This window comes from Fusarium coffeatum, assembly GCF_003316985.1.
Source record: "Fusarium coffeatum strain FIESC_28 chromosome Unknown BRIP53273_contig_88, whole genome shotgun sequence".
NCBI lineage: Eukaryota > Fungi > Ascomycota > Sordariomycetes > Hypocreales > Nectriaceae > Fusarium > Fusarium coffeatum.
Genome location: NW_022157883.1, coordinates 109,814 through 124,752, shown reverse-complemented (window position 1 = coordinate 124,752; position 14,939 = coordinate 109,814). Strand labels below are relative to the sequence as shown.

Below are 14,939 nucleotides of genomic sequence, written 5' to 3'. Positions count from 1 at the left end.
TGAAGTAACGCCGAAATCGCTCAAGAGTACCGATAATTGTAACCTGACTCGACCCTGGTCAGGTCGCCTTGCATCCCTTCATTCATCTTCATGTCCAGCCAGGTGGGTAACAGAAGAATTACCCTCCAAGGTTTAGGCTTCCATAATAAAGTAACCTAACTACGGGTCTATGTTAACATAAAGTGACTAATTTATTTCGTCTCTTATATCTCTAGGGGCCAATTCTTCTGACACCCTGAGGCCAACCCACGAGGTTTTATGTGTTGTCAAGGCCCATGCGGCTCCAGAATTGCGGGGTAGATTGTGGTCACTGTGGGCATGATGATGTCGGATCGACAAGCACGGGCTGTATGTTGTTCGAGATAGCTTCATTTTCTTTACTGACTGCGGCCCAGACTACACTATCAGAAACCGAATCCGTCAACTTGAAGCATGAAAACAAGATTAACATTCTTGAATTTGGGCCTCCGGATGATAGAATAACTGCCTACATTCTTCTTCGACAGGTAATTTGAGTACAGCTAACATAGCATACTATTTCAACTACCAGCAACCCATGTTGCTTACCTTGTCTTAGCGACTTCCTTTCGGTCTCCCTTTTGCCATACGACTAGCAAAGGATAAGTTTCTGTCATGCCTCGATCGTTCGTTGTCTGATCCTGTGCCCTGTGAGTATCTCTGAATACCCTCACTCCGGCGGCCACTAGCGACAGCATTATTGGCACCTATGTCACCCAAGATAACGTCATTCATGCTTGCCGAGTGTCCTTGAGGAAAAGCCGAGAATTCGTTTGTTTGGATGTAGGCACCTGCCGTCTCGTCGTTTCCAGAAACTCGACTCTGCATCCGTTGCGCGAGTTGATACTTCCGAAGATTCTCTTCATTCATCAAAAGCTTCATCCGTCGTGGTGTACCAACCCCCAGGCCGGCATCTCGAGCCGACGGGATACTATCCAACGAGTCGCGATCATTGAAGAAACCTCCAGCTGCGCCTTTTCCTTTCTCGACATCCACAGCGCTTGCATCGATTTCGTCTGGATGAGCATATGTTCCCAATGCAGTCTTTTGACGTGCCGAGAACTTTCCATCAATCTTGTCAGGCGGACGCACCACGCTTCTTGTTCGACTGATTTCGCTTGTTGTGGTCGACTCACGGTTCGAGGCAGTCTTACGCGCTTTGTGTGCCACCTTGAAAGTCTCCGGGACGATATTTAGCTCGTCTCCTTGTTTCTCAGCTTGTTCTACCGCCTCTCTTGCTGTTGTATGACTGTCCGCTGCCGCAGCATCGGCTCGCGGCCCTCCCCAAGTTCGCTGCCCTGCTGTGAAAATCCCGTACACCATGTAATACCAGTTGTAAAACGGGTTGAGAATGAACATGAGCGGGTACAGCCAGATCTTGAATCGTCGCAGCTTGACTCCAAAGTAGAGCATCAGCATCCAGTTGAGCCCAAGAGAGATAGCAATGAATCCTACGGGGAGGTCGTCCACTTTCTTGACTGTCGTCATCAAAGCCAATACCATGATGAAGAAGAGTAGAGCTGTTGTACGTATGGTATTCTGCATGAATCGGACCAGGATCAGGATAGGATATCGTTTCCACAAACGCCAATCGGTAAGCATACAAACTTCGTTCGTTATGAAACCGAGGAACCATCGGCGCCTCTGCTTAATCAGGGACCGAGTTGTCTGGACAGCCTCTGTCTTGCAGAATGCCGACGTACACATCTGGATCTGGTGCCTTTTCTTGGCACCGATCATGAAGAGATGTGTCAACCAGCGGTCCTCTCCAAGATGGCATTTGGCGAAGTCAAACAGATCCTCACACTGCTCTGTCTTGTCCACAAAGTAGTATTTGGCCATTCTTCGAAAAGCTGAAAAGCGCAGCATGGTCAGCGCTCCTGGCAAACAGGTGACAGAGCCGCAACCGGACTCAACTGTCCGTTCAAACAGCTGCCCATGAATGTACTCCATATCCTGCAGTAGAGTAATAATGCTGTGTTTCTTTGTCGTCGAGGTGATGACGCCTGTCATAGCCAGCATCTCTCTAGTATTACCGGGACTGAGCTCCATATCGTAGACAAAGTTTTGCAAACATACTTTGTCCAATATGCAGTCAGAGTCGATAAAAAGGATGAAGAGGTTATCATTTCTCTTAAGATACTCTTCATATACTCGGTCGATAAGTTTGAAGGTCACTTTCTGGCAGTGACGCTTCCCTCCGTGTGGGAAACGGGAGATGGTCACTCGTGCGGATCGGTACTTAACGTCGATACTTCCAGGATATGACTCTCTTGTCAACGGTACGCCCAGCTGACGGATTGTGTTGAGATATAGGTCGTCTTCGTCTTCTCCGTCAAAGGATAGGAAAACATGAATACATGCCGGAGGGTAATCGCAGTCGACAACCGAGTTGATAGCTTTGATGAGGACTTCTGGCTCTTCTCGATAGCAAGGCATAACGACGACGACTTTGGGCGCCGTGACATCGTCTAGAACCTGCTTTATTCGCTTCGTTCGCCCGAGTTGGTTTGTCACGACTTGGTAGATGCAAAACAGCCATGGCACTGTCAAGAGGATAGCAAAGGCCCAAAAGGCGAACCACTGTAGAAATGATACCATCTCGTCTGGCCAGAGTCTTGTAACTGTATCGGGAAGGGGCAATGTGACCACCATGATCGGAAGGAATATAACTCTATTATCAAGATCAATGAAAGCCCTTTTAAATAAGAAAATGAATATTACCGTAGAAGAACAAAGGCGGTTCCGACGATAATGCATAGCACATTGATAGACCAGTGTTCTGACTTTTGAAAGACCTTGACGATGCAGTAAACAAAGGCTGCAAGCCATAAGAACCACTCGAGGCATGCCATTAGGAGAACAACACCCACTATGCTGGTGTAGATAATCTGACCAAGACAGGTAAGTTTTTGCATCCATTTGGTCGTCTGTTGCAAGTCAACTTACGTTCTCTGGAGGCCAGTCGTTCAGCACTGCCATGGTTGGGTTGCGCAACAACACTCTTTGGTATGATCAGACACTGTAGTCACCTGCCTATCGTCTAGGAGCTACGGCGAGAATCTGGAGAGAATGTATTTGTCTGGCCATCGGAGGACGAGAAGACAGTTAGTCCAGGCTGAGTGCTCAGAAAGGGGATGGGACGTCTCCAGAGGCGGTATCTTGCGGTGGCTTTGAGCGGGCACCCGCGAGATATGACGAGTACTAGATCAACGGTACAATGGAAAAGAGAAGTCATTTGGGCAATTGTTTGGGTGACACAAGCAGTGTAAACCGAGATCCTGTAGGGAAGGTAGATTCATATTTTCGATTAAGAATGTACAAAAGTTGACAAGGGGAAGGTGTACTAGACTAAGACGTTGTAGAAACAAGAAAAAGATTGCCTCCCTTTGTATTTCGTCAAGAACGGCTGAAAACATCTTGGTAGCTACTGCCGAATCTATTATCGCAGTCCGTTGAATCACGGTTACACCATGTTTACTGCTTTCCAAGACGGGTTACAAACAGCGAATCAAACGGGAGTTTGTCCTACGAGACGGCCTGTGTATTATGTTAGAAGGCAAAGAGAATAAGATCCAATTGTTTGTGGGCTCATACAATCAAAACAAATCCCAGTGGCTAAGCAATGATGGCAAGCCTCAATCAAAGATAATACTGACCGGGCATAACGTTTAATCGCCGACCCTCTTTGTATCCTCGATAAAAGGACATTGAAGCTACCAGATCTTGGAGCTTGAGATTTGCAGTTTGTAGCCTTATTGCTAACCACGCTGCTGCTTTGCGTGGCTAGTTGGACACAAACCGTTGAGCCTCTGTACACTGGTGGTACACAGGGCGATGACAAACATTCATGACTTGGATCATAGGTTGCATTATGCTAAGCACGTAACAGAGGCATGAGAGAATTATTCAGTTTTGGCACAAATTCCATTAAATCAATTTTGAGTTAGACCGTGCTGACCTGCAATCATGTGTTGGTATATGCCTCCGAGCAGCAATTCGAAGCCCATGCAATATGCGACAAGAGAGATATCAGCATTTGTTCAGGGCGCTGCGTTTTCGGTGGCACTAATCTTCATAGCCATGATTTGGTAGCAGAGTGTCGTCTTGACGTTTGAGCTCTCCCGGCGCAATTTGCATACTCCTGCACCCACCACAAAAGCCAGAGTCGCGCTTTGTTGTGAGCTATTCCCCAACAATCCGGCTTGAGTCACTTATGAGGGAGTTCCACAATCTATCGTGCTGCCATGTAGATGGCATCTAGCCACCTGTTACGTGGCTCAGATTGACGCACTGCTGCTGTGTGGCAGGAACCGAAGAGGCATCTTCGGCCCACCGGTGTAAGCCAGGGGCTTAGTGAGATTCGTCGTCGTACCCATTGGCTGGTTTAGCCACGGTGGATCACCTAGTTAAAAGCCTTACCCATTGTTCATGTTTACCAATCGACATCACTGAGTTGGAGTTTGCGAGATCTCTGGCCTCGGTCTTTGCCTGATCTGTCTAATCGGTTGTGATGAAACGTCGCCGGTCTTTCGTTGCCTGAGTTGTTCTGTGAATATTGGTGTTTCGAAAAAGTCGTGGGGAGTGAGGGTATGTACCACCATCTTGATCCTCGTTCTGTTGAAGATCGTAGTTGAGCACCAAGTTCTTGATGCGCTGCTGTTCCTCCCGCTCAGCCTGTTGCTGGGTTTTCATGGCAATTGCAAATGTCGAATCAGAAGGAAGTTCAACAGTTCGCGTCTGGTACATGTTAGCATTGGTCGAGATACTGGAACGAATAGCCCTACCTGTTGGCGGTTGCCCTTCTTGGTCAACAAAGAAAAGGCCATAGTGTGACCTGGGGGAGCCTCCCCTTCGCCCCCTTCTGTGGGAGTTGTTTCTCGAGCCTTGGAGCGAACAGGAAGTGGCACGTCGAAAAGCTGTTTGCGCTCAAACTTGCGCGACTCGAGACTTTCCGCCATCATCTTGGCATATTCGCGCTCAAAGTCAGCTTCGTCTTCAGGATCAACTTCCTCTTCTTGTCGGGTAACGACGATAGCCTCCTCGTCAAAAGTGCTCTCACTATCCGAGTCGTCTTCCACATCCTCTGCTTCTTCCTCTTCCGAAGCACTATCATCGTTTTCGTCGCCATCTTCGTCATTGTCCACATTGTCATCGTCGGATGATGTGTCGCTTGTGGCATCATCCACGTCGACTGCTCTGTCGACGCCCGCAGACTTTTGGTCCTGGGCAACAGCAAGCTGGAAGGCTTTGACTGCCTCGTCCAACCCGGAGGCGAGCTTCCATTGTGGCCGTGTAAGAGCAAAGGTATCTTGGACCAGGAACTCGATATCCATAGGTAAGGACGCCTTGGTAAAGATGTAGTACTGGAAGAAAGAGAGGAAGTAATCCAACTTCTTGCCCGCTGCTCCACGGTTGAAGAACATACCGCATGTCTCGAGCATCGTGGAGACGAGGCGAATTCGGAAAAAGTCGTCAGGAGGATCCAGGGGGCTATACCTGCCAGGAACGGGCGGTCCGCCATACCCGAACGTCATGATCTTGTACATGGTGTCAAAGATGACCGGGTGCTCAAGCATGCGGTAGTTGTAAAGCTCTCCGAGGTACTTCACCTCAGCGATGCGGCGCTGATAAAACCTATAGTCATTCTGCTCAAGACCAAAGGTCATAGATTCAACCACGTTATCGATCACCTTGACCACAAAAGCAGGGTGATAACGATAGAGCGCGCTGAGCAGGATTCCAAGGAGGTGGACACTTCCGTATTTGACCTTTCCTGGCTTCGAGAACACCTTTTCCAGAATAGCAACCACCTCTGTTTCCTCCCAATGAAGTCTTCGGATCTGCTTCAAGATCTTGCTATAATTTCTCTTGGTCATATCAACATAGATCAATTTGCGAACGAAGAGTTCCATGGGAGTGCGTTCCTTTTGTTCAATAGCTGAACGTTCCGGCGGGTCCACGTAATAGACAGCATTGTCGATAAGCATACGCTCTGGTTGTCCGATGTGCTGAACCGACTTCTTGCGCTGAAGGGTTTCGAGAAAGCTCATCATACGCGGGGCTGTTTCGGGATTTCGAAGGAGGTATCGACCGCAATTCTCGATAAGGTTGCAGAGAATCTCGATGTTCATACGTGAAAAGTCATCAAGACTGACTTTCAGACAATGAAAGACGACATGTTCCGGAACAATGCCGAATTTTGTTAATTCAGCAAGGTAGCGAATGTTGCTCAAGCGAACTTGACCCAAAAAGTCCTTCTCTTTCCGCCTTTGCAAGCTTCGAAACTCAGCATCGAGGTAGTCAACAAGACCTTTCGGAACGTCGGGCATGTATCGTCCCAATGTAGCAACGAGTCGTGACCATGACGGCAGCAAGTCGCTTCGGCCTTTTGGAACCTCGGTCAGTGCCTTGACAAGACGGTTGCGTGACGCCTTAGAGTTCAGAAAACAGAAGTCAATGGCCGTCTGGTCGACAATGTCCTTGTTTGTCAATTCTGGCAGACGAGCAAGGAGAGCGTCGACCTGTGCTCCAATGGTTCGATTTGCAATGGATGTAGACTGATCATCGGTAGTCTCAACAGTCTTAGTGGTTTCGGTTACTTCAGCCGGGTCCTGCTTCTTGCCCACCTGTTCGTCTGTATCCGTCTTTTTCTTTTTGCCATCCTCCAGCAAAATAGCTGGTACTTTACCTTTCAAATCAACCAGGTTTTCGTAGAAGCGACGCTCGTCTTCGTCTTCCCAGATTCCTGCACCGTCTCCCATAGAGCGAAGGTAATCCCCCGTCTTCACAAGACCGATGGAACCGTTGGAGGCGGCAAATGAATCGTCGGAATCTTTCAAATGGGGCATTTCAGCCCCAATAGCATCCGCGACCACTTGGGCGTTAGATACGAGGCGTTCCTGAGCCTTAACCTGTTTCTCGTAATTTGACTGGCGATCTTCGAAAACCTCACCAGACTTGACATAGGCCTCAGCGTTGCGCCGGGCTTGCGACTGTATCGACTTCTGGTCTCGAGTAATATGTCCTTTGACATCATCGAAATACTTTTTCAAGATACTTCTGAATCGCTCGCGCATTTCGGGTTCGGTAAAGGGTTGGTCTTCGTCCGCAGATGTCTCGTTCTCGCCACCATCACCATGCTCGGCGTCGTGTCCTTCTGTCGTACCATCTTCCTCTACCGTCTTGCGGCCATCGGCTCCCATCGGCTTCACACCGAGAATGTCCCAGCTGAATGACTTGACAAAGATAACGAGAAGCGGGAGGTTTGCGTGTTCGCGATCGTATCCGAGTAAATCCTTTAGCACTTCGAGAGGGAAGGGCTCTGCGCCAGTGCCCTTGTTCGTCCTGGTTTTCAATTCGGGTGTCTTGCCCGCAGCGCCTTTCATAGCGTCGTCGGGCTTGCTAACATCGTCGAGTGTCCTGATGACTCCTACAAGCCACAACTCTGTTACAACACGCAATAATGCGCGCTGTCGTGTGATGCGCTCCTTCTCTTCCTTCTCGCGAACCTCGGGTGCCAGAGACTTGAGAATACCCTTATCAGGGGTCGCCATGCCCTTCCCAAGCAGCCATGCCAGATATTCCGTAAATTCGCTAGGCCCAAATCGCTGATGGAGCGCACTGACGATTTCGACGCCAGCTTCGATCTCGCCGGGAGACTTGAGTCTACAAAGCCCTTCATAACAGGCAGATATGATCTCGGAAAGGTACTTGTGCAAGCTCAAGGTTCGGATTTCCTGGAGGAAGGTGCTGAGGGTTGCAGCAGTGACAGCGGTTCGAAGTCGTTTGATAAAAGCAGTGTTCTTTTTGAGTGATGAATCGAGGCTCTTCGCAACCGGGAACAAGTCTATGATCGTTTATGTTAACTGGCGAGGGCGGGGGAGGGATTGGTGGGGTAGGTGTAGAGATGATTCATACCAGATTCGCCATCCCATGCCTTTTCGTTCAACGTGCGCAGTTCGCCTAAGGAGATGGTAAGCTGCTGTGCATAAAAAGAAAAGAAACGAAGAGATCGTACGCTTTCTTGCGCGATCCATAGCGGGACACGACGTAATGGGAGGCGGTTCGCGACTTGGGTTGATGTTCTAAATCTGGATTATGATATGAAGTGGGTGGAGGCGGCGCTGCATTCGGCGCAGGCGGCCTGCTAAGGGATATGTTTCCCTAGGAATCGATGCTGTATGAAAGGCAAAAGAGCCGACATGGGTGATCCCGTCAAGCCAGGACGGAGGAAGTGCGAGGGGGCAGAGCCGGTTGGTTGTCGTTGTCAATGTGTCGAGTTTTGCCTTTACCTGACTTTGAGGTTTGGCAGTGCTAAGGCTAAGGTGAGGTAAGGTATCCCTAAAGGTGACTGCACTGCGTAGTGGTCGAGGTTAAGGTAGGTACTGACGGGACAGACCAGAGCCTTGCCTTAGAGGGTACTAAGAGTGGGGTTCCTGTGCCTGCCATTTGGTGGTGGCCCTCAACTGTAACTGGTGGTCCAGTGCGTAAGCTCTGATAGGTGCTACACTGCCATGAAACATGAAACCAGAGCATAGGTTTCTCTAACAAAGGGAACTCTTCCAATGGAATATCACAACCTTCTTTGGAGGTTTCTGTAAATCGCACTTTCTTGAGTACCTGAATAAACCACTGATAGGAATACCTATTAAATTCAAATTTCTTTAAATGCCACCATATAACTTACCTACCTACCTACTAACCTAAGTACATTCCTACTATCTACAATATCAATTGACACCGTCAACATAAATGGAAGGACTTCTCTAATAAACTCGTTAAACCCCTTGTCAAAGGTCTATTCTTGGTATAAATATCCTGCGGTCTTGTAATTGCCAACTTTTCTTTCTCTTGCCCACGTATGCGTACTAACTGATCATAGTACATGCGATCATGACCAATTCCCGTCAAACGATACGATGATCATCCCGTCGAAGTTCAACCATCTCCGGACAAAGCATTGATCATTGAAGACACAAGACTTCAACAAGCCGGGGTCAGGATAAACATGAATCTTGCTATCAGTATCACTTATCAGGCCAGTTACAAGGTGGGCCCCAAGTTGGCTGGTTGATACATCTCCGGCGATAATCGCAAAGCAACAAACGTGATTCGCCATCCGTTACCATCTCCTGATAACGATAAACCTTCAACCTCCGCGGATCAGACCAGACCACATGCATCCACTTAATTGCAACTTGCATCTCCTCGCTCTAAACCGGCAAACACGATATCATGAACGAAGCCTCAGCAGACCCAATGGGTACTATCAGGGGCCCTTCCTAGGGCCAAGGAACGGACAAACGGCTGCCACATAATGTCAGATCACCCAAGATAACAGTTATTATGCAGACTTCTGCCACCTACTTGGTGTCCAAATTCTCCTTGAAACAGTAATATCAATATCAATACCATATCAATCCTCTCAGTCGTGTGGCTTTTCATTCGAAGCTATTCACATCAAGCAGACCTTCACTCGCCATGGAAGGCTCAACAACCACCACAACTATCATTCCTCAAAATGATCACAGTCTTCCTCCATCACCTCCGAGCACGGCGAAGCCATCTCGGATAGGCAGTTTCCACGATCTACAAAGCCTCTCATCGGCTGATCATACAACTCTTGATGAATTCAAGCCATATCCCCTTCCTCCAAAGTCATTACCAAAGTCTGTCCTAAAGGAAGATATAAAAACTCCCGACAATTTTGTCGAAAGAGATCCCCGTCTTATCCGTCTCACCGGAGTTCACCCCTTCAATGTCGAGCCACCCCTGAACGACTTGTACGACGAAGGCTTCCTGACTAGCGAAAACCTTCACTATGTGCGGAACCATGGCCATGTTCCTAGGTGTGAAGATGACGAGATCCTCGATTGGGAATTCGAAGTTGAGGGCCTTGTCGAAAACCCAATCAAAATGACCGTACGAGATCTCATCAACGACTACCAGCAATTGACTTACCCGGTAACATTCGTATGTGCCGGAAACCGTCGCAAAGAACAGAACATTGTCCGAAAAACCAAAGGTTTCTCTTGGGGCGCTGCGGGCTTATCGACCGCTCTTTGGACTGGTGTAGCTATTGGCGACTTACTTGCTGCCGCAAAACCCAAGCGTGGTGCCAGATATGTTTGCTTCGAAGGAGCAGACAAGCTACCCAATGGCTACTATGGAACTTCCATCAAACTCAACTGGTGTATGGATCCCAACAGAGGTGTCATGGTGGCGCACAAGATGAATGGAAAGACATTGCACCCAGATCACGGCAAACCTGTTCGTCTTGTTATCCCTGGGCAGATTGGTGGCCGAAGTGTCAAGTGGCTTAAGAAGATAACGATCACTCAAGAACCTAGCGATAATTGGTACCACATCTACGACAATCGTGTGCTGCCGACTATGATCTCTCCCGAAGAGAGCGCAGATTTACCCGAAGTCTGGAAGGACGAGAAATACGCCATCTACGATCTCAGCACCAATAGCGCCATATGTTACCCTGCCCATCAAGAAAGAGTTCTTCACGCAAACGCGCCAGACAAATACAAGGTACGGGGGTATGCCTATGGTGGTGGTGGAAGACGTATCACTAGAGTCGAGATTACCCTTGATAAGGGTAAGACGTGGAGACTCGCAAACATCCGGTACCATGAAGACGATTATCGCAACGCACCTGAAGGTGATACACTCTATGGTGGACGAGTCGACATGTGGTGGCGTGAAACATGCTTCTGCTGGTGCCTTTGGGATCTCGACATCCCAATGGATGAGCTGAAAGGTGCAGATGATATCATGATGCGCGCTATGGATGAGTCCATGAACATCCAGCCTAGAGACATGTACTGGAGTGTTCTGGGAATGATGAACAACCCTTGGTTCCGTATCGTGATTCATAAGGAACACGATGCGCTTCGCTTCGAGCACCCTACACATGCTACTCTCAAGATCAAAGGTTGGATGGAACGTGTCAAGGAGGCCGGTGGCAATCTCACCAATGGTTACTGGGGTGAGGTTGCACCAGGTGAAGCACAGCAAGTTGTCGTCAAGGAGCCTGAGAAACAGATCTGTTTGACGAACCCTCAGGTTAACCGCCAGATTACTATCCAAGAGCTCAAAGCTCACGAAGGTGAAGATGAGCCTTGGTTTGTTATTCATGGCGAAGTTTATGACGGTACCCCTTATCTCTCGGGCCATCCTGGTGGCGCAGCATCCATTTTCGGTGCAGCTGGCCAAGATGCTACTGAAGAGTTTATGGCTATTCGTAAGTGCATACCCATTGAGTCTACATCTAGACGGTTTACTGACATTCAATATCCAGATAGCGAAAATGCAAAAGCCATGCTACGAACTTACCACATCGGCACTCTCGATAAGGAGTCCCGAGCCATACTCAGTGGCGATGCAGCCACAGCAACCGGTAATGCAACCCGAGATACTTTCTTACAAGCCAAGACCTGGAGCAAAGCCATCTTATGCAAGAAGACATCCATATCACCTGACACAAAGATATTCACCTTCAAGCTTGATCACGAAAATCAAAAGATTGGTCTCCCTACCGGCCAGCATCTTATGATACGTCTACGCGATCCTGCTACAAGAGAAGCCATCATCCGCTCATATACACCATACTCCGATGGGTCAGACTGTGGCCTGTTGGAGATCCTCATAAAGATCTACTACGATACACCTGAACGCAAGGGCGGTGTCATGACACAGGCTCTAGACTCAATTCCTATTGGTCATTGGGTTGACTTCAAGGGTCCTGTGGGCAAATTTGTCTACCAAGGTAACGGTCGATGTACCATCAATGATAGAGAGCGTCGTGTCCGTCGCTTCGTTATGGTCTGCGGAGGCTCTGGTATTACACCTATCCGCCAAGTACTTCGCGCCGTAATGCGAGACCCCAATGATACAACACCCTGCATTGTCTTTAACGGAAACCGCAGCGTGCAGGATATCCTCTGCAAGGAGGAGCTCGACAGTCTTGAGGCAGTCAATCCTTCGAAGTGCCGTATTGTCAATGCTCTGTCCGACCCACCGCCTGTCTGGAATGGCATTAAGGGTTTTGTTAACCAAGCGTTGACCCCTGAGCAGATGGTTTTACCCAAAGCAAGTGGCGAGGGCGATGAGCTGGTGCTCGTGTGTGGACCTCCACCAATGGTCAAGTCTGTCGAGGCGACATTTACGGCTTTAGGCTTCAAAGCCGATGATTTTGTGTTCTTTTGAGAGACGGAACGAAGTATAAATAATGATTGGAACGTTATCGAGTGGATTACAGGAGGGCGTTTTCAAGGGCGTTTCTAGGATAAACAGTTTTGATAGGCTTTTAAGGCTATGAAGCTTTATGACTTTAACTAACGTACGTAGAAACAAACACCATGCTATATATGCTTTCAATTTCCTGTGCCCCTATTCAGCCACACTCCCCCAAATAATATCAAAGACAGGATTCACCTGATCATTAGGTCGTAAATAATGCAATCGTATTCCTTTCTTTGGCCTCGGAACTTTAATCGAGATGGTTGATTTTGATCAATGTCCGCCCCCAGAGCTGCCTTCACTACTTTCCCCGCCGGCTCCATGGTTAGCAGGGTCAGGGTAGTACCATGCGGCAACAGCGATAGCAACATAAAGAATGATGAGTAGAAACCCTTCAAGGTAGTTGCTCTTTTGGTCTTGGAGAAATCGTCCAACAGTAAGGATGGCGAGAATAAGCATAACAAGGTCGAAGGGGGCAAAGTTGAGATCAAGACTCTTGTGGAGGCCCCAACTAACGATGACAGTAAGCGGGGCGTTGAAGAGGGCGGTTTGAAGCGTAGCACCGAGGACGTGGGACATGGCCAAGTTAATTTGATTGTCCCAAGCCTCATCGATAGCAGTCAGATGCTCAGCAAGCTTTTCGACCAAAGGAACAAGGATGAGGCCCATGAACGCGTCGCTGACATGTCCTCGTTCAATGACATACTCAATTTGCATGACAAGGATAACTGCAGTCCAAGCAACAAGACCGACAGAGATTACCAAAGCAATTATGCATTCGGTCAAGGTTAACTTGGCCTTGGCCATATCCTTGTGCTTGTCACGATCGTTGTGCTCATCTTGTTCAAATACAGCGTCGTAAATACCATGGTGAGTTCGGGCTTGGAAAAAGACGTAGACCAAGTAGGCGATTACGAGAAGAATCGAGACGATTCGCGAAATCTGAAGGGTCTTGTGGTCGAGGCTCTGGTTGTTGAGTGTATCGCCGTTTCCTACACCATACTCGAAAACAGTAGGAAGAGCTAGAACAACGCCACTAATACTGGTCAGATGCTATCATTTCACAACATTAGGTAGAACAAAACTCACGCAGTCAACAGCAAGCCGCTTCCAGCCTCACTGATAGCCTCACTGAAAACCTGTTCGTCTTCCAGCATGCCACCGACAAAGAAGCAACAGCCCAAGCATAGGAGCATGGTAGCAAGAATCGAACCGAGAATAGCAGCCTTGATAACGTAAAACATGTTTTTGGAGAGGAGTACCATAAAGAGGATGATTTCGACAATAGAGCCAATCCTGAGCAAAATTAGTTAACAAATCCTGAAAGTTGGCTTTTTGGGTAGACATACGTGATCTCGATGAGAACGCCCCAAACATGAGGCAGCTTCCGCGAAAGCTCTTGACCGGCGAAACCAATGAGGTTGGCACATGGGATCATGGCAATATAGGCCAACGCAAAGATGGTGACATGGTTATCGGGCATAGCATCTACTAAATGTAAGCAAGCCGTATTGTTAGATTCATTTTATTTGAGACGTACAGCGAACGGCAATGGCAGCAGGAACGAAGGGCCATAGAAAGTTGCATAGCAGACTGGCTCGACTCGTAGATCTGAACGAGATCTTGGAAAAGTGAATAGGGTGGAATCCACTGCGGCCACTCTCTCCTGCAGGTTTGATATATCGAGACATTTTGCCGTTTCCGTGTCCGTTTCGACCTCTGTCGCCTCTCTTTTCGTTGTACGTGTTTGGGACGGGAAGTGTGCGGCCGTCAGACGAGACTTGACGCATGTCGGGAGAATTATGTGAGCGAGAGCGATGGCGAGGGCGGTGGGAGCGTGAAGAGGAGCGTTCTCGATGATGATCTCGCGGCATCTTGGCGACCGTTTTGTAGTTAGGAATTTCGGGAGCGTCGAGTTGGTTAAGTCAAAAGACCAGGTCTAGACCGGTTCAAATGCCGAAGTTGCACTTGTGCTTGTCCTTGTCCTTGTGTTGTTGTGGTCAAGGTTCAAATGGGAAGACCAAGCGCGGAGGGAGCCAAGGGGAAGAATCCTGGGTGGATTGATATATGAGAGAGAAGGAACCAGCCAGTTGGTAGCACTTGCCAGCTCAAGACGATGCCAGCAGTTTTTATTCAGTATCAGTTTCCATGTTTCACCCTCCTGAAAATCAAGCTAATAGGGTCTCGTCCGTATCTGTGCTCCCAGTAAACAATGGGAGAAGACCCCTTGTAAGAGCATCAGCCAATGAGATAGCTCCAGCATGATGAAGATGCGGTCACTCAGAATCTGAGCCCTGCCAAGTTTCGGTGACAGTCTCAATTTTAGCATGGCTAGCATGGCCAAGCCGGGCCCAACCGTTAATTCTCGGCGGAGATTGCTTGGCGGTTCCTTGATCTCCGCCCTACATACCTTAGCTTTAGCTACGTCACTGATGCTGTGTGCCTCTATCAACCACAGACTATAGTACTACCTGATACTAGAAAAACAACGGATAAATGGCTAGGTACCTAGTTAGGTAACTTGCATACATCATTGTGCATTATGCTGTACACAGTAGATAACTAAAGAGCTTCTCTTGATCACTGTTCGTTACTCTATTGATTCCCATTCATCTCCTACCCAAATCCACTGGTGGCTGTAAACCAATCTTTTCTTTTTTACGCTTATT

At 48.4% G+C, this 14,939-nt stretch overlaps 4 protein-coding genes across 4 annotated transcripts; 1 reads left to right on the top strand and 3 right to left on the bottom strand.

Moving 5' to 3' along the window:
• Positions 1-573: 573 nt before the first annotated feature.
• Positions 574-3,000, bottom strand: FIESC28_04355 (uncharacterized protein; the record flags this gene model as incomplete). Its single annotated transcript, XM_031158502.1, has 3 exons — positions 574-2,692; positions 2,743-2,909; positions 2,968-3,000. The coding sequence occupies 3 exons, from the start codon at positions 2,998-3,000 to the stop codon at positions 574-576; spliced, it is 2,319 nt and encodes a 772-aa protein (XP_031017447.1).
• Positions 3,001-4,518: 1,518 nt separating this feature from the next.
• FIESC28_04354 (uncharacterized protein) lies at positions 4,519-8,057 on the bottom strand (the record flags this gene model as incomplete). The annotated part of the gene is made up of 4 exons (XM_031158501.1): positions 4,519-4,758; positions 4,806-7,867; positions 7,939-7,983; positions 8,039-8,057. 4 exons carry the CDS (start codon positions 8,055-8,057, stop codon positions 4,519-4,521), a joined length of 3,366 nt encoding a protein of 1,121 aa, XP_031017446.1.
• Positions 8,058-9,501: 1,444 nt separating this feature from the next.
• Positions 9,502-12,237, top strand: FIESC28_04353 (uncharacterized protein; the record flags this gene model as incomplete). The annotated part of the gene is made up of 2 exons (XM_031158500.1): positions 9,502-11,272; positions 11,330-12,237. The coding sequence occupies 2 exons, from the start codon at positions 9,502-9,504 to the stop codon at positions 12,235-12,237; spliced, it is 2,679 nt and encodes an 892-aa protein (XP_031017445.1).
• A 306-nt stretch (positions 12,238-12,543) lies between these two features.
• FIESC28_04352 (uncharacterized protein) lies at positions 12,544-14,060 on the bottom strand (the record flags this gene model as incomplete). Its single annotated transcript, XM_031158499.1, has 4 exons — positions 12,544-13,306; positions 13,360-13,566; positions 13,620-13,758; positions 13,811-14,060. 4 exons carry the CDS (start codon positions 14,058-14,060, stop codon positions 12,544-12,546), a joined length of 1,359 nt encoding a protein of 452 aa, XP_031017444.1.
• Positions 14,061-14,939: the final 879 nt, after the last annotated feature.